Raw genomic sequence first — 18983 nt, forward strand, 5'->3', positions numbered from 1 at the left:
TTGAATCTGTCCTCTGCACTTCAACAACTGTCTGGTTCAGCTCAGCTACCAAATCTGACTCTGGACTCCTCACATCCAGCACACTTCTATTTTGAACTGTTACCATCTGGTCGATGCTACAGAGCTCTGAGCAGCAGAATGGCCAGACACAGGGACAGTTACTTCCCTCAGGCAATCCATTTCATTAACACTTGACAATAACTGTGGAACACACAAGACTATTTATAAACTCATACACTTATTTATCTAACACACAGGCTTAGTCTACATTTAAAATTTGCACATAATTTAAAACTGTCTATTGTTATATACCTGCACATACAATTGTACACAAAAACACACAGGAGAGTGTGTAAGAGGGTGACTTTGAGTGGGTACAGAATTTAGTTGATACTACCATCTGGAGCTGTGAAAAGACCCACGGCACATCTTCCCCGGTACCAAGTATTATATTGCAGCCTATATTAATACCTGCTAAACACTACATAATATGTTGCTAAGTGCAACCCTAGCTAACAGGTTTCCCAGTGACCATATTAGTAATTGGAATATTCCCAGTAATTCATCTTGCAAATAATTAAATGAAAACAAGCTGGAATTAACAATGAAAACATTTGTTTGTCATATCCTTTAGTCAATCTTATTGCCATCATGTACCACTGTCATGTTTCCTCTTTTCTTAATCTTCTTGCTTTGTTTTTCAGCTTCTGGCTGCCAGACAGATAAGTTCTCTTCATGTTTAAATTACCAACTGAACAAGAAAGCACAGTTTGCAAATGGAGGCTGACACATCATGAGGAAAAAGCAAGCATATCCAGCATAATGTGAGGGGTTCCCTTATGGGGATGCAGATATAATGCTCCATGTTATTTTAATAATGACATTTCTGATAGTTCAAATGGTCAGATGTTGGGGGCTCCCTCAAAATGCATGGCCCCAGGCAATTGCTACACCTATGCTTACTTGCAGCACTACTGTCTCATTTGGTAGCTCAATCATTAATAGGATTGGCCTTTAGCTTGTGGTGAAGAGCAAATTGGGCTTTGCTCACACCACACAAATGCTGTCTCCGTAGACAGCTCATAGATTTTTTCAGACTAAAAAGGCAAAGAAGTACACCACATTTAAAAACAGGACTAATATAACAACACCCTGACAACACTTTAGCAACCACATGGTAACCTGCTAAAAATATCTTAGAATATCTTAGAACACCTTAGCAACGTCATAGAAACACCATGGCAACTAAATAAAATGTGTTAGCAACCGCATAGCACATGCTAGAAGAAACTCACAGTCTGCTCACTCTGACATGTGTACTGTGGAAGCTATTAGCGCATTCTCTTTGATAGGAACACTCAATGCTGCATAGCTATAACACAGTGGGAACACCCCTTGTCTGAAACCCGTATGGAATCATGCCAGTTCTTGGCTGATGGTCCGGACACACCACCAATGTATCTATGTCATCCACTCTAACATTTGTTAACATGCCATCAGCTCCTCAGATTTCCTTCCTTCAGAAGGATTGATTAGCCCTTAATATAGCTTTTGTCGGCTTATGTCTTCGAGTTTTCTATCTTGCACTTCAGCGACTGCCTTCTGTGGAACCTTGTTTCTCCTTGTGGTGAAGTGCTGTAGAGTTTCTGTGCAACGACCCACACAGTTAGTGTGTTAAATGTATGTGTTTGGCTCATCCACACAAGGGGCATTACAGTGCTTCTAACAGTACATTTTGTAAGAATCTCCATGTCAAAACTCAAGGCTTCTGGTTTTTGAGAAGGAATTATCTATTTTCCAACGTTGCACTGCTCCGGAGGCAGCTGAAGCCTTCCTTGAATCCGTGACCTAGGGTTCGGATGTGGAGCTCCAGGTTATAGAGAGTTCTTTGTCTATCTCGCCTGAGCACACCTGCATGAATTTGCTGGTGGAGTTTATTCACTATTATTTATATTCCCAGCCCGGACGAACCAAGTGAGTCCCAGTCCTCTAAGCTTGACGAGCACTAATTCTTGTCCTGCATGAAGAAAGCTAAAATTTCCAAATCCTGGAAGCAGCTTTTTTTCTAATAACTCAGTGGCCACTGACTTCACCAATCTAGTGGATTCTTTTGAGCAGGGTTATGCTGCTATTCCAGTGATCGAGGACACGTTGGACGCTCACATCTCGTCATCTTTGACCCCCTCATGGAAGTCCAGCCTTCGCCTCACAACTAAGCCATGTAGGACAAGACTCAGTCAGCTGCCAGGAGGGCCTGCGAGACCCTGCCTACATGCCCATAGACCGCTCCGCACTCAGGAAGGAGCCCATTAGCAGTAGTGATGACTCAGTGCATCCCCCAACTCTTATTGTTTGTGGAGCTGGTGGCTAGCCTTTGACCAGTCAGCGCCCATGTAAGCAGACTGAGCTGGAGCGCTCAGATAAACCCGTAGCTTCAGCTTTGTTGGGTCATTCCTGAAAAGCAGAAACAACTTAAAATATGATGTCATCATTGCTCATACAGGTAAAAGAAACACATCATTTTAAACCGTAAAGGATCTACATTAATTTGTTTACACCCACAATATCAAGAAAATGTGCGTTTGTGAAATAAAGGAGACAAACAAATCAAAACAAAAACAATGACTCTCTGATTAGGTAATCTGCATGAAAGGTACATTTCTCTCTAAAGGCATGTACACTGTACAGCCCAGATGGTGAGTCAGCAACTACTTCATATTTGCAGTTGACACTGACTCAGAAAACACTAGTTTATTAATAAGTAATTAAAATATCTCCTTAAAAAATTTTTCCAATACATGGTCATTACTTTCGCCGAATTCATCAAGCTTTATGCATTCGAGCAAGGAATAGGATATATATCAAAGGCTATGGTTTAGTTCTCCACCCAATATTCCCACCCAATATACCCATTGACGTACACATAGTTTTTCGTTTTGTTTTTTCTATACTATGGAAGTCAATGGGGACCAGCAACTAAAGGTGAATTATCCCTTAATATAAACATGCGATTAGTCAAGTAAAAAATCAATCAATCAATAAATAAAATCTTTAATCAGGGCAGCCCTAATGGAAACCACCTAAAACACTTCATCAATCACATAGCAACATGCTAGAAAGATTCAAAAAAGCAAATGTATAGTTACATCATGGTGAGCACCTAAAAAACACTTTTGCAACTACAAAGTAAGGTGCTGAATAAATAACTGTGAGAACTGTATAGCAATAATCAGATTTATTAACAAAAACTTAAAGAATGCACATAAAAAAGGGCACTTACACTGTTATTTTACACAATTATATATTTTAAGGTTGAGTGCTGTAAATGCTTCTGTATGAATTGAAGAATAAATTATATTATTATGGAAAATAATAAAAAATGTAAGAAAAGAAAAACATACAAATTTCAGAACCTACATGTGCACTATATTCTTGTCTCTATGTATTTTATTTTAGCACTATGAATCCCTTTATTCAAATACAAGGGAAAAAAAAATACTCATTCAACTTCAGCCATTTATGTTTAATCCAAATATGACTCCATTATGTCTTAAAACTATGTAATGAAGACCAGACCACCAGTCCAAAGTTTTGGCAGGACTTAGCAAAACACAGGCCTTAATTGTTGTCACTTGCCGAGTGAAAGCCTGTCTTTCTGACCCCTAGTGTGAGTTCTCTTACGAGAGCTCTCTCGTACTGCGTCTTAGCTAAGACGCTACGGGAAAAGTCTCTTTTCACGAAATACTGAAGCAAAAAATTATCCTTAATTTTGTATTTTTGTAAAGCGCATTTGCAGCAGTACACAGCCATAGGCGAGACGGCTCGTTCGCTCATTGGCTTGTTCTGCGGCAACTGCACAGCCTATCGAGCGCAGGCTGATGCAACATCAGACCAATAAGGGCGCTTCGCGCCCTTCTTGCCACTTCCCGCCGAAACGGGTGTGGCCCAACCTATAAAAGGAGCTCGAAAAGGCTGACTCACCTGATTTTTCATCTCTTCAGCAAAGCTCACGCATCGCTGGATCACTGGAAGAGCATATCAGCAGGACGAGCCATTCTGAAGCTGCTGGCATCGCCGCCTTCCACTGCCGTTCCTGCTGCGCTATCCGGCGCCCATATCCTTTACATCCTTGATCTGTTATATCCTGTGTGTGTGTTCGCCCTGCGACGCACATTCACAAAAGAGCTGCGTCTTTTTAAAGATGCCCTCGTGCGGCTCGTGCAGAGCCCCGCTCAGCGAAGGAGATCGTCACGTCATCTGCGTCTCCTGTCTAGGTGAGGACCATGCAGCGCTCGCGCTCGCTGACGGCGGATGCCCTCATAGCGAGTTAATGCCTATGGTGACTCTGAGGACTCGCCTGGCATCCTTCTCGAAGCCTGCATCATCCGCTGCGCCGCAGCGCCTACCAGAACCGCCTCCAGCTCGGCCGAGCTCGCCGGTTCACTCCGCTTCGCCGGCCTCCCCTGCATCGCTTCCCGATGCTCAGTGTCCGCTGCTTGCCGACGCGTCATCTGAAGAAGTGGATCTCAGGCCCGCGGCGGAGGAAGAAGACACGTGCTCTCTGCTTGTTTCGGGCAGTGAGGGTTGGGCGAGCTCCGTGGATCTCGCGCGCGCTACTCAGAGGCCCAGCAGACGGGGGGATATCGATAAGGAGCTGATGCGTGTACTCTCGCTGGCCGCGGCGAGCCTCGGCCTCGAGTGGTCTGCACCAGAGCCCCCTTCACGTTCCTGGCTGGATGGTAGCTATCTTCCGGATGAGCGCTCTTCCTCAAGCTCAAAGCACACCCCTTTTCTTCCTGAGCTTCACGAAAAAGTGGCGAAAGCTTGGGACGCTCCATACTCTGCGAGAATCCGCTCATCTGTTTCGCCAGCATTTTCCACACTGGACGGTGCTAAGAACAGAGGCTACCTGTCACTTCCGCCGGTGGAACAGGCTATAGCAGCGCACCTTTGCCCGCCCTCTGCAGGACGGCGGACTAAGGCGGCGTTGCCATCCAAAGCCTGCCGCATGACGTCATCGCTGCTCGCACGGATATTCTCTGCTGCTGGGCAGGCTGCGTCTGCGTTACACACCATGGCTACGCTACAGATTTTCCAGGGCGATCTTCTCCGCAAGCTGGATGAGATGGGACCTGAAGCGATTTGTCTCGCGGATCTGAGGAGTGCTTCGGATCTCTCCCTACGCGCTACTAAGTCCGCTGCACAGGCCATGGGACAGGTTATGGCTTCCGCTACGGTGGCTGAGAGGCATTTGTGGCTGACGCTTTCTGACATCAAGGAGTCTGAGCGCGCTGCGTTCCTTGACGCGCCGCTAACTCCTGCCGGCCTCTTCGGATCTTCCGTCAACGAGTTTGTGGAGAGATTCGCCGAGGACCAGAAAGCTTCGCAGGCGTTCAAGCACTTCTTGCCAAATCGCTCCAGTTCTGCAGCTAGCCGCTCTAGACCGGCCCCACAGAGCTCTCAGTCACGCCCACCGCCTCCTGCTGCGTCATCGCGACAGCGTCAGCAACGCAGCTCGGGACCCCGTTCTCGCTCTTCAAGCCGTCGCCCCGCGCCGCGGGAGCCGCAGCAAAGGATTGCGGTGAAGCCAGAAGCCCCGAAAGCATCCTAGCACTGCTGGGAAAGCGCCGGTGTTCGAGTTCCGCTGCGGCCGAGCTCTCACCCAAGCGTGCTGCTGTTGCAGTTCCAAGAGTTGTGACTGCCTCAGTGTCCTCTGCAATGCGCAAGCCTGCACGAGTGCCCGCTTGCCTGCACACAAAAGCCATTATCACGGCTACCCAGATGTTTCACAAAAAGAGTGTTTTTTCTGGTGTTCCGGCCACGGCCGATGGTGCTATAAATGTTGTGACGATGCCCACTCCTCAGTGCCCATCTCCACATGTAAGCACAGCCCTGCACACAGGGCCTGCGCCCATAATGTCGACTCAAGTCGGTCGCGCACACTGCATAGTAAGCGTGCCCACCCCTCAGTGCCCACAATTACTATGTCACACGCGTCATGTGGTTTCTGTAAAAACGAAACCCGTGCACGCTTGTCCGGCCACGGCCGATGGTGCTATAAATGCAGTGACGATGCCCACTACTCAGTGCCCATCTCCACATGTAAGCACAGCCCTGCACACAGGGCTAGCGCACATAAGATCGACACAGATCGGTCGAGCGCGCCGCATAGTAAACGTGCCCACTTCCCAGTGCCCACATACACTATGTCACATGCGGCGCGGGGCTTCTGTAAAAACGAGGCCCGTGCACGTACATTCTGCACAGGCAGACAGCGAGTTGAAAGTGGTAAATGTGCACACATGCAGCCCACGGTTACTCGCAGATATATCGAGTCCAACGGGACCCGCTCAGCCTCCCCCCAGTCGGTTAAGCGCCGGTGCATGGATGTACGTTTAAGAGGTGCATGGATGCAGCGCTCGCTCCTCTCAGACTCAGAGGCATACGAGTGCTGAATTATTTGGACGACTGGCTGGTCCTGGCCCGATCACGAGCAGAGCTCGTGGACCACAGGGCCGTTTTACTCAATCACCTCGAGAAGCTCGGCCTCAGTGTCAATTGGGCGAAGAGTTCGCTGAACCCCAGTCAGACGATCCTGTTTCTGGGTATAGTTCTGAACTCGTGTTCCATGACGGCGCGGCTGTCACCACAGCGCGTGATGGGCATTCAGCGCGCAGCGAGTTTTTTCCGCTGCGGCGCGACCGTGTCGCTCAAACACTGTCAAAAGATGCTGGGCCTCATGGCCTCAGCATCTCCGGTTCTGCAGCTGGGCCTGCTCCGCATGCGCCCCCTGCAGTTCTGGCTGAAGGCTCGGGTGCCGCGCAGAGCGTGGGCGTCTGGCCGGCTGCATTTCAAGGTCGATCAGAGCTGTGTTGCGGCTCTAGCGAATGGCTGGTACCGATCAGGTGTAAGCCTGGGGACTTCCCCGAGTGTGAAAATGGTGTCGACGGACGCCTCCACTTCGGGATGGGGAGCGCTGCTCGAAGGCAGACCGTCCTTTGGCCTATGGTCAGAACGGGAAAAGCTCCATCATATCAACTGCCTGGAAATGCTGGCAGTGGAGAACGTGCTGACGCGCTTTTGTCCCCATATCAAGGATCACCACGTCGTAGTCCGTTCGGACAACATGTCCGTGGTGTCCTAAATAAATCGCCAGGGCGGTCTCGGGTCTCAAAACCTGTGCAGGCTGACGGAACGCCTCCTGGTTTGGGCTCAGCGCAACGTGCGCTCGCTGAGAGCAGTGCATGTGCCTGGGCTGCAGAATCTTGGTCCAGACAGGCTGTCCAGAGGCAATGTTCCTACGGGCGAATGGTCTCTACACCCGCAAACAGTCCGGCTGTTGTGGGAGAGATTTGGCATGGCGGAGGTGGACCTCTTCGCGTCCCACGAAAATGCTCACTGCCCCGTGTTCTTTTCCAAGAACGAAAACGCGCTGTCACGGAGATGGTCGTGCTGCCCGCTTTATGCTTTCCCTCCCGTCTCCCTCCTTCCGCAGGTGATAGAACGGGTGAGAGAAACGAGATGTTCAATACTGCTTGTAGCACCTCTTTGGAAGAACCAACCATGGTTCCCAGATTTGATGCAGTTAGCAGATGTCGCCCCGTGGCCGGTACCGTTGAGGAGGGACCTGCTCTCGCAGGCCAGGGGCTCGATTTGGCACCCTCAACCGGAGTTGTGGTCCCTCCATGTGTGGGCGCTCAACGGTTACCTGCTGATCTCGCAGTGGGAGTGCTAAATACCATCACTCAGGCTAGAGCTCCGTCGACACGACGTCTGTATGCCTCGAAGTGGTCGGTGTTCTCCAGCTGGTGCACAGCTCGAGGTTATTCACCCCTTAGTTGTGAGGTGACGGAGGTCCTCTCCTTCCTACAGGAGCTGTTGGATAAGGGCAGAGCCCCATCCACGCTCAAAGTTTATGTGGCGGCCATCACGGCGTTTTCTGAAACGGCGTCCGGTCAGTCAATAGGAAGGAACGATTAAGTCATCCGGTTCCTCAGAGGAGCTAGGAGGCTGAATCCTCCCAGACCTCCGTCAGTCCCTATGTGGGACCTCGCGGCGGTTTTGGAGGCCTTGAAGGGTCCCCCTTTTGAGCCTATCCAATCGGTTAGCCTTCAGCATCTGTCGTTCAAGACAGTATTCTTGTTGGCTCTCGCTTCAGTGAAGCATGTGGGTGATTTGCACGCGCTCTCAGTGAGCCAGTTGTGCTTGGAGTTTGGGCCCAATGACTCAAGGGTCATACTCAAACCTAGGCACGGTTATGTGTCGAAATCCTCAACACACCGTTTCGGGCTCAGGTTATTGCCCTGTCTGCCCTGCCGGTGTCAGGGGAGGATGGAGACTCGAGTCTTCTTTGCCCTGTCAGGGTTTTAAGAGCTTATGTGTCTCGCTCTCCTGCCTTTCGGCAGACGGAGCAGCTGTTTGTCTCGTTCGGTGGACGTTCCAAGGGAATGGCTGTTTCGAGACAGACTCTATCCAGATGGATAGTTGACGCCATAGCGTTAGCTTACGCTTCCAGGGGCCTTCAGTGCCCGTTGGGCGTCAGAGCACACTCCACAAGAGGCGTCTACTGGGATCTCCTTGCAGGATATATGTATGGCGGCAGGTTGGGCCTCGCCGTCTACATTTATCAGGTTCTATAACCTGGAGGTTCCCGCCTTGCAAGCAAGGCTGTTGTCGGTATAGTCGAATCAGGGCCCTGAGGGGAATTCTGAGTTCACGAGCGCTATGCGCTGCCGACTGTTATATGGGCAGTATTGTGTAAGACCCGCATTGCCACATTGGTCAGGCCTTGCCTCGGCTGTGTGATGTCATATTGCCGCATCTACGGATGCTGCTAGATAGAGAACGGAGGGCTTTTTCCCTTTTCTGTCCTGGACTCTCTGTGAGTCCCTCAGGTGACTGTGCACTGTAAATCCTGGGCGTTGCTTCAGGTTTATTGGTGTGTGATCCCTGCGCGCACGGCGTTTTACATTGGGTTCCCGTAGCGTCTTAGCTAAGACGCAGTACGAGAGAGCTCTCGTAAGAGAACGTACTTGGTTACTAAACGTAACCACGGTTCTCTCTAGAAGAGCGAACGAGTTCTCTGCCGTGCGTACGATTCACTCTGGTTCGCTTCGGCGATGAAATAAATCAGGTGAGTCAGCCTTTTCGAGCTCCTTTTATAGGTTGGGCCACACCCGTATCGGCGGGAAGTGGCAAGAAGGGCGCAAAGTGCCCTTATCGGTCTGATGTTGCATCAGCCTGCGCTCGATAGGCTGTGCAGTTGCCGCAGAACAAGCCAATGAGCGAACGAGCCGTCTCGCCTATGGCTGTGTCCTGCTGCAAATGCGCTTTACAAAAATACAAAATTAAGGATAATTTTTTGCTTCAGTATTTCGTGAAAAGAGACTTTTTTTACCGTAGCGTCTTAGCTAAGACGCAGTACTCGTTCGCTCTTCTAGAGAGAACCGAGGTTACGTTTAGTAACCGAGTACGTTTCCTACCGACAAACAGAACCCAGACTTGTACATTTTCTGCAGACAGCATAAGTGTCTGAAGCCTGTGCAACACTCATTACCACAATGCCATGGTGCTGCAGTGTGGTTGCTTAGTTTTATTTATTTATTTATTTTTGCTAGGGAATTCTGGGTGGAACGCAATAGATAACTTAATGACAACAACCCACTAACACACTAGCAACTGCACAGAAACATGTTAAACCTGCACACCTTAGCAACTGCATAGCAATACCCTGGCAATTACATAAAATACATTAGCAACCAAAAAAAAAAAAAAACTTACCCAACTGCATAGCAACACCTAGAAAAGCATTTCACTGTGAAAAAATTTAATAAAATCTTAGAACACATTAGCGGCTTCATAGCAACTCCCTGGCAACCACCTACACTTTATACCAGTGGTTTTCAACCTGTGGGCCGCGATGGTATTGCAGGTGGGCCGCCAATTACTAATAAAATAAATAATAATATATTTCATATATATAATTAAATAACAAAAAATAAATATTAAACTGTAACTATGCTTCCACTATGCCGCGCTCTGCCTGGATCTGGTTTTCCGGTTTTGCTGAGCGGTGCCAGTCTGAGTTATTTTCTGTTCATTGCCAGTTCATTCTAGGGCTGTGCGATTAATAGAAATAGTCATAAAATAACGATTTGAGCCTGCGCGATTTCTAAATCGCTTTATAGAATGATTTTCCGCGGCCCTGACCTCCTGCAGTATGCTATCCGATCCAATCATAGTGCAACGTGCCTAAAGCGAAAACAGAACAGACTGGGGCATATGCCTAACTCCAGGTTCACACACTGTCTGTGATGCGCCTTTTTTCTGAGCCCATGTTAACAGATCAGAGCGTTCACACTGCACGCGGTAAAAGGCTAGAAATAAAAACTTGCGAAAATAATTAATATCTAGCACATGAGCATAGAGAGAGTTGTGAGTGCACAGGACGCAGTTTAAGTGAGAGGAGACACGTTTTAAATGTGCACACTCTCTCCGGGTGAGAGCAGCGTGTATCTGAGCAACAGGGGCGTCAGATTGGGGGTAAAACCAGTACTGATTACCAGGGCTCCAAAGGAAGAGAGGGCCCTTGAAAAGTCTGGAATATATATTTTCAAGGGGAGTGGGGCCCATTAGGACTGCCTATGCATAGGGCCCAGGATCTTGTGCAGCGCCCCTGCTGAGCAATCTTGTCTGGTTTTGTGACAGAGCAAAAGGAAATCTGCGTGAGAGCGGAGAGATTCGCGCTCGTGCATTATTTTAATGTGCTTTCGCGTTACAGTAATGCGCTCTCTCTCTGCTGCTTCTGCACCGCACACACATACTGTATATATATATATATATATATATATATATATATTTTTTTTTTTTTTTTTTTTGCCATAGGTCTATAAATGTTGTTTTACTATAGTGATTATTTTGACTTATGTTTTTTCTAGAGATGTTACAACTTTTTGATAAAGCCCTAATTGGTTTTCTTTTGGAAATATGTTTCAAATTCATCCTGAATGCATTTATGACTGTAAAATATATATGTGTGCATCAAAATTGTGATTCTGTATTATTCAATAAATACAGTTAACAATCTAGCTTGTGAGTACTAAGTTATTAACCCAACAATAGCGGGGTCAGTTATTTATTTATTTTTTTGCAGTGGGCCGCGCAAACATATATGTTTGGTTGTGTGGGCCGCAAGTTGAAAAAGGTTGGGAACCACTGCTTTATACTTTAGCCACCCTATGTGTCCACATGTATCCAATCACTCTCAAAATCCCTCAAGATATAATTTATATTTGAAGACACAGGACAAGTTATGTACCAAACTTAAATTCTTTTAATTCCGATTTGTTTTTGTTTTTTTTTGAGAAAAATAAATAAATAGATACAAATAAAATTCAACAAAAAGCATGTTATGAATAAACTGTTTTAGTTGGTGGGGTAAAAAAAATGTAAAACTAATATTATGTTATTGTTTTGGGGTACAAAATTATATAATATTCTTTATTTATACAGTGAGAAAGGTCCATTTGTGAAATGCTGTTTCAGAAGACATTCCTAAATACAGCTTTGCTAAGAGTCTGTATTATGGGATTGTTTGTTCAGTCATTTGGCCTTGTAAAGAACAAGAAAAGAGCTGAATCCAGATGAGACGAAAATGTCCTTGTTTGTCTGTCCATTCCAAATTTTTTAAACTGCCTCCTACCTGAACCGAGTGCTGGTTTACAGGAATGTAAAGCTTGTACAGCACTAGCAAAGACAAGAATGCATTCACACTTCATCACATTCAACAGACACTAAACTCTCTAAACTCAAAGTGACAAATGTTTTCAGAAACACCGGGAAACCAGCTGGACTGGATCGTGTCTTGTTTTAAAAGCCTGTGTAGATCAGCTTGCATAGTATTATTAAATCCATCCTATGCCTAAATATGTTTTAAAAATCAACATGAAATCAATACACGGGTTTCTTGTATACAAACAATACCGGATGCGCGCGCATCCAGGAGGCAGAAAACCTCTATCTGTTATGCCGAGTTCAGTAAAAGAACATTGTAATTAACGTAGATTTCGCATTGTTTGTAATTTCTTGTTGACTCAATAATAAATTGCAATTTCAGAGTTGGATCTGTTTGTTTGTGTTTCATATAATATATTATTAATATAACATTATGTAAAACGTCCAACTGTAAAAAAAAAAAAAACATGCTTCCCCCTAGGCACGTTGAACATCTGACACCCAGCACTGGCTCGGTTGGTACAATTGACAACGCAACAACTCCTTGGCATTTTGACTAGCGACAACACCACCACCAAAACCATTTACTCCGGTACGAAGAGCGCGGGTCTTTTGCCTCTTGGTTGCGTGCGCAAGCAGTGATGACGTCGCCGAGAAATCCATGTATACCTTAATACACATTCCTGGTCTTAATGTGTGTGATTCATCAATACACATTATTCTAAAGAATTCAATAATATTTACTGCCAGATGCTGTACTTAGTCATCACAACAGTACAATTAATTTGCAATTGTAGCTTTAATTTTAATACTTCAACATCACTTGCAAAACATGAATGCATTCTTTCAATGAATGCATGGTGGTTTACTTTTAGTTTCAAACTCCAAAATAATAGAAAAGTTGCCATTTTTAAGTTACTGAACTGAGCTGGGCGATGACATCACTGAATCAACAGGGAACTGATATTAACTGAGAAACGTCTCGGTTGCGTATGGTAACCCTCGTTCCCTGAAGGAGGGAACGGAGACGCCACGTCAGTGACCGACGAATATGGGATATCACTTCGATAGACCAATCTACTTTGAGTGTAAACTAAACGAGCCAATGCACATTGGCATGCAATTATTGCATCCAGCTGCCGCTGATCACTGCGTGAGTATAAGAGGGCAGCAGGTGCAATGCATACCAGTTTTTCGCTGAGGAGCCGAGCCGGGGACCCGGCAGCTCAGCGGCGGTACAGCAACCATGGCGACGGGACGTGGCGTCTCCGTTCCCTCCATCAGGGAACGAGGGTTACCATACGTAAACGAGACGTTCCCTTTCAGTCGGTCACTCTCAACGCCACGTCGGTGACCGACGAATATGGGATCCCTATCAAAGCGCCATGGGTGCTGCCCCTTCCAGTGCCCTGTGCGAGCCGCCTGCGCCCCTATTAGGTGTAGGCCGGGGCTCAGAACAAGTAGCTCCACTCACCGTTGTCAAAGCACTACCTCACTGGGTGAGATTGGATAACACTGGGAAAACGTACCCGGTCCGCTTGGAGTCGGGACGCTGTCGGGACGTTCCACTGCGTCCAGCTGCTTAGGGTGATGAAGGATCTCAACAGGGTCTACAGTACGGACACTCTGGAGTGGTTTAAGCAAGCCGACACTAACCCGGGCCTCTCAGTGCCACTACCCGTTTGAGGTGAGAACACAGGAGGATACCGGCTCTACACGAAGGCTATAGAACCTAGCAAACGTGTTAGGGGTCGCCCAACCCGCAGCTCTACAAATATCTGTCAGCGAGGCGCCACGAGCCAGCGCCCAGGAGGATGCAACACTTCTAGTTGAGTGAGCTCGTAACCTGAATGGGCAGGGCACACCCTGAGCCTGATAAGCCAGGGTTATGGCATCCACAATCCAGTGGGCCATTCTCTGCTTAGAGACGGCACTCCCCTTCTGCCAGCCTCCATAACAGACAAAGAGCTGGTCTGAGGTCCTGAAGCTTTGTGTCCGGTCTACGTAGCACCTTAATGCTCGGACGGGACAAAGCACAGCCAGGGCTGGGTCTGCCTCCTCCAGGGGCAGCGCTTGCAGGTTCACCACTTGGTCTTTGAAGGATGTAGTGGGAACCTTGGGCACGTAGCCAGGCCGGGGCCTCAGGATTACCTGGGAGTCAGCCGGCCCGAACTCTAGGCACGAATCGTCGACCGAAAATGCATGCAGGTCCCCTACCCTCTTGATGGAGGCCAGTGCAAGCAGGAGCAGAGATTTCAATGAAAGAAACTTTAGCTCAACTGAATGCAAAGGCTCGAATGGGCCCTGCTGTAGAGATTTAAGCACTAGAGTCAGGTCCCAAGGGGGTATAGAGGGGGGCCGGGAAGGATTTAACCTCAAGCAATAGCGGCAACCTGGACTTTGAGGGTGGAGGGAGACAGCCTTCACTCCAACCCTTGCTGCAGAAAGGACAGCACGACCGCAATCGGGCATCTTCGGGGGTCTTCTCGGCGAGAAGAACACCACTCAAGGAACAGGTTCCACTTCAAGGCATAAGCGTGTCTCGTAGACGGTGCTCTTGCCAAAGTGATGGTGTTCACTACCTCTTGGGATAGGTCACCTAGAACCTCCGCGCCCCGTCCAGGGACCAGACATGGAGTTTCCAAAGGTCTGGACGCGGGTGCCAAATGGTGCCCTGTCTCTGAGTCAGTAAATCCCTCCTCAGAGGAACCGACCAAGGAGGGGCTGTCGAGAGGAGCACTAGTTCGGGGAACCAGGTCTGAGTAGGCCAATATGGCGCTACTAGCAAGACTTGCTCCTCGTCCTCCCGGACTTTGCACAATGTCTGTGCGAGAAGGCTCACTGGGGGAAACGCATAATTGCATAGGTCCCGCAGCCAACTGTGTGCCAGTGCGTCCGTGCCGAGAGTTCCCTCGGTCAGGGAGTAGAACAACTGGCAGTGAGGGGTCTCTGGAGCAGCAAACAGGTCTACCTGAGCGGCTCTGAACCGCCTCCAAATCAGCTGGACAATCAGGGGATGGAGTCGCCATTCTCCCGGGAGCATTGCTCGAGACAGCATGTCGGCTGTACGACTGAGCAGGCCTGGAATGTGAACGGCACGAAGTGACCTCAGAACCTTCTGACTCCAAAGGAGGAGGTAGCGGGCGAGTTGCGAGATGCGACGAGAGCGCAGACCACCTTGTCGGTTGATGTACGCAACAGTCGCAGTTTTGTCCACTCGGACCAGCACATGCTTGCCTCGTAAGAGACCTTTGAGACGGTTCAAGGCAAGGTGCATTGCTAACAACTCTAGGCAATTGATGTGCCACTGCAGCTGCGGGCCGTCCAAACCCCTGAGACTGCATGCCCGTAGTACGTGGCCCACCAGCCAGTGGTGGAGGCATCCGTGTAAACCACAGCATGCCTGGAGATCTGCTCTAGGGGTACCCCTGCCCAGACAAATGCAAGATCTGACCACGGAGTGAGGGTTTGGCGACAGGCCGGTGTAACTTGGACCCGGTGAGTGCCGCGCTTCCACGCCCACCTCGGGACTCGGCCATAAAGTCAGTGCTGGAGCGGTCTCATATGTAATAGGCCGAGCGGTGTAAGTGCCGCTGTGGCCACCATATGCCCCAGGAGCCTCTGAAAGAGTTTCAGTGGGACCGCTGTCCTGCTCTTGAACGTATTCAAGCAGGCTAGCACCAACCGCGCACGTTCCTCTGTGAGGCGTGCTGTCTGTTCGACCGAATCCAACTCCATACCGAGAAAAGAGATCCTCTGCAACGGCGAGAGTTTGCTCTTTTCCCAGCTGACCTGAAGGCCCAACAGGCTCAGGTGCCGGAGCACCACATCCCTGTGCTCACACAACTGATCTCGAGACTGTGCTAGTATCAGCCAATCGTCTAAGTAGTTGAGAATGCAAACACCCTGCTCTCTGAGAGGAATGAGAGCTGCCTCCGTGACTTTCGTGAAGACACGGGGAGACCGGGACAGCCCGCAGGGCAGGACCTTGTACTGATATGCCAGTCCTTCGAACGCAAACCGCAGAAAAGGTCTGTGGCGCGGAAGGATGGACACATGAAAGTACACGTCCTTCAGGTCGATCGCTGCAAACCAAACTTGGGGACGGACGCACCTGAAAATGCGTTTCTGTGTCAACATTTTGAACGGTAGCCGATGGAGGGCCCGATTCAAAACTCGCAGATCCAAGATCGGTCGTAACCCACCGCCTTTCTTGGGTACAATGAAGTAGGGGCTGTAAAACCCCGTCCTCATATCGGCTGGAGGGACCGGCTTTATCGCGGTCTTCGCCAGTAGGACTGCGATCTCTTCCCGCAAGACAGGGTCATCGTACGCTTTCACTGTAGTGAAGCGGACACCGCAGAGCTTGGGGGGATGCTGGGCAATCTGAATTGCATAGCCGAGGCTGATGGTTCGCAGAAGCCAGGTAACGACCGCACCCAGAAACGCACGGGTGAAACGGCATCCTTACAAGGACGGTCCGTCGTCTTTACAAAGACGCACCCGTGAAGCTCTTTTAGAGAAATTTGCTCTTTAGGAAATGCTCTTTTAGTGCTGAGGTGCACAGGGGAATTGGCCGCTTGCAACACGACAGGGGTAGTGCAGCCTGAAGTGTGAAATCCACTCGACACAGGAACGACCACCGCTGAAGCGCCGTCTCGCCAACACACAAAGCTTCCGAGAGCGTGCTGAACTCGTAGTTCACAGCAGACACAGTTGAGCAGAGCGATACTAATGCTCGGCTCCGAAGCAAAAAGCTGGTATGCATTGCAACTGCTGCCCTCTTATACTCACGCAGTGATCAGCGGCAGCTGGATGCAATAATTGCATGCCAATGTGCATTGGCTCATTTAGTTTACACTCGAAGTAGATTGGTCTATCGAAGCGATATCCCATATTCGTCGGTCACCGACGTGGCGTCGAGAGTGACCGACTGAAAGGGAACTGATTTTCTATTGTCCTTGTATAATCAGCACACATTTTTCCTGTTTAAAGATGTAAAGTTAATTTGACACAATGTGTATCATATAAAGCACTATATAAATAAAGAAAAAGTAAAAAAAAAAAAAAAAACACATCTACACAATGTGTCAAATCAAACAATGTGTCCAAAACTACAGGAATGAACGACCAGATAAAATGTGACCCTGGACCACAAAACCAAACTTAAGTGTAAATCTTTCGAAATTGAGATTTATACATCACCTGAAAGCTGAATAAATAAGCTTTCCATTGATATATGGTTTATTAGGATTAGGATTTGGCCGAGATACAACTATTTGAAAATCTGGAATCTGAGGGTGCAGAAAAATCTAAATACTCAGAAAATTACCTTAGGAATTGTCCAAACGAATTCTTAGCAATGGATTACTAATCAAAAATAAAGTTTTGATATAATTTCGGTAAGAAAATTACAAATATCTTCATGGAACAAGATCTTTAATTAATATCCTAATGATTTTTTGGCATAAAAGAAAAATCTATAATTTCGACCAATGTTTTTTTTTGTTTTTTTTTGCTATTGTTAAAAATATACCCCAGCTACTTAAGACTGGTTTTGTGGTCCAGGGTCACAAATGGATGAATGTACACCTTCAGTGCAAAGTCAGACACTTTGGACAAAAGTTGTTATATACTGTAGTCGGTCTCCATGCATACAGAAAATGTAAATATACACACTGTATGTTGTGAAAGCAGTAAAAGAAGTATGTTGTAGTGTGTTATTGTGAACACAGCCAATGCAGTGATTGATTCTTGTCAATAAAAGCAGGCATGATGAAAATGCCTAACTTGGTAAAATCATGCCATCTTTGTCTCTGAACAACAGAATGACTAGGGAGGTGATGTAGGAAACACAGGAGGAACAGCATCGTCCACGTGATCGACTGGAGTCCCGTGGAGAGAGAGCAAAAAACTTCAAGAATCCAGAGTTCCCATGATGGATGACTTGACACAGACCACACACACGAAGGCTACTCGGCACAACATCACCTCATGCACACAGACATAGACGTTATGAATGGCCCCATACTGAGTAATGTCCACACACACACACACGCACACACACACACACACACACATGGGAATCCAAATAAAGTATTATTAATGTTATTATTAGTATTATTTACTCGTAAAAAAAAGTTATATTTTCTCATTATATCAGGTTAAGGAAACATTAGAAAAGAGTTAGAAAGACTTAGGAAACACTAGAAAAACTTAGTTTATTTAGTAAAATTTAATAAAATTTAGTAAGAACGGTGTATTTACAATGTTCACATAAAAGACTTAAAGACATTAAAATACATTAAAGACACTAAAATGATAAGAGGAATAAAATGGACTTAATCCTGACCCTAACCCTGAACTATATTATTCATAAAATCATTGATTCAAGATTTTTATTCATCACATACACAATTATATAGAGCATATATAACCAGCAGTGAAATGTGAGTCAGGTCCGCGCCATGGACAGTGCAATTATTAAAGAATACAACACAGATGAAAATATACATAAATATAGCTATGAAAGAATGAAATAAAAGTAAACAATAAAAATATAAAAATAAAATATAAAAAATATGTATTTTGTAGAATTAAATATAGAACGCAAAAAAATGTGCATGAAAGTAAACTGTAGTCTTAAATATTAAGATAAACAGGGATGTACAATGTGCATATGTGCAATATACTGTAGTCTTAAATATTAAGATACACAGGAATGTACAAGAGGCAAATGTGCAAACAGGTTGACACTGTCAGTGTGTCAATGTGAGGTAGTGAATAAAGAATATCTTACTGATAAAGTGAACATTAAGTGGAAACATGATGTTAAGAGGCTGGTTTTGAGTTTAGGAGCCTGATGGCCTGGGGGATGGTACAGCTGTCGCAGATGGCACAGTCTTTGCCTGGCTTTATTAACCTGTGTTTGAATGTGAGTAGTCCAAGTCAGGTCCTCGGAGATGTTTACACCAAGGTACTTGTAGCTGCTCACCCTCTCCACAGGTGTCACGCTGATCAGAGGTGTATAGGGCTGCTGATGTCTCTTCCTGAAGTCCACGATCAGTTATTTAGTTTTGCTCACATTCAGAGAGAGAAAGTTGTCCTGGAACCATGATGTTAATTTCTCTACCTCATCCAAGTATGCGGTCTCATTATTGTTGTGAATGAGGCCCAGAACAACAGTATCATCACCAAATTTGATTATAGATGTGGAGCTGTGGGAAGACACGCGGTCATGTGTGTAGAGA

At 47.0% G+C, this 18983-nt stretch overlaps 1 protein-coding gene and 1 long non-coding RNA gene across 2 annotated transcripts in view; one reads left to right on the forward strand and one right to left on the reverse strand.

The window, feature by feature from the left end:
* The window catches only part of LOC132142091 (uncharacterized), a 52528-nt gene extending 36429 nt beyond the window's left edge, over positions 1-16099 (reverse strand). The window contains exons 1-2 of the mRNA XM_059551734.1: positions 15576-16099; positions 15064-15525 (exon numbers count right to left, since the gene is read on the reverse strand). Of these exons, the coding sequence (XP_059407717.1) occupies positions 15064-15525; positions 15576-15987 (874 nt within the window). The 5' untranslated portion in view covers positions 15988-16099. The remainder of the gene's footprint in view (positions 1-15063; positions 15526-15575) is intronic.
* LOC132142418 (uncharacterized) overlaps positions 1-18983 on the forward strand; it is a 1026371-nt gene that overhangs the window by 803711 nt on the left and 203677 nt on the right. The gene's annotated exons all lie outside the window — the stretch shown is intronic.

This window comes from Carassius carassius, chromosome 6 (assembly GCF_963082965.1).
Source record: "Carassius carassius chromosome 6, fCarCar2.1, whole genome shotgun sequence".
NCBI lineage: Eukaryota > Metazoa > Chordata > Actinopteri > Cypriniformes > Cyprinidae > Carassius > Carassius carassius.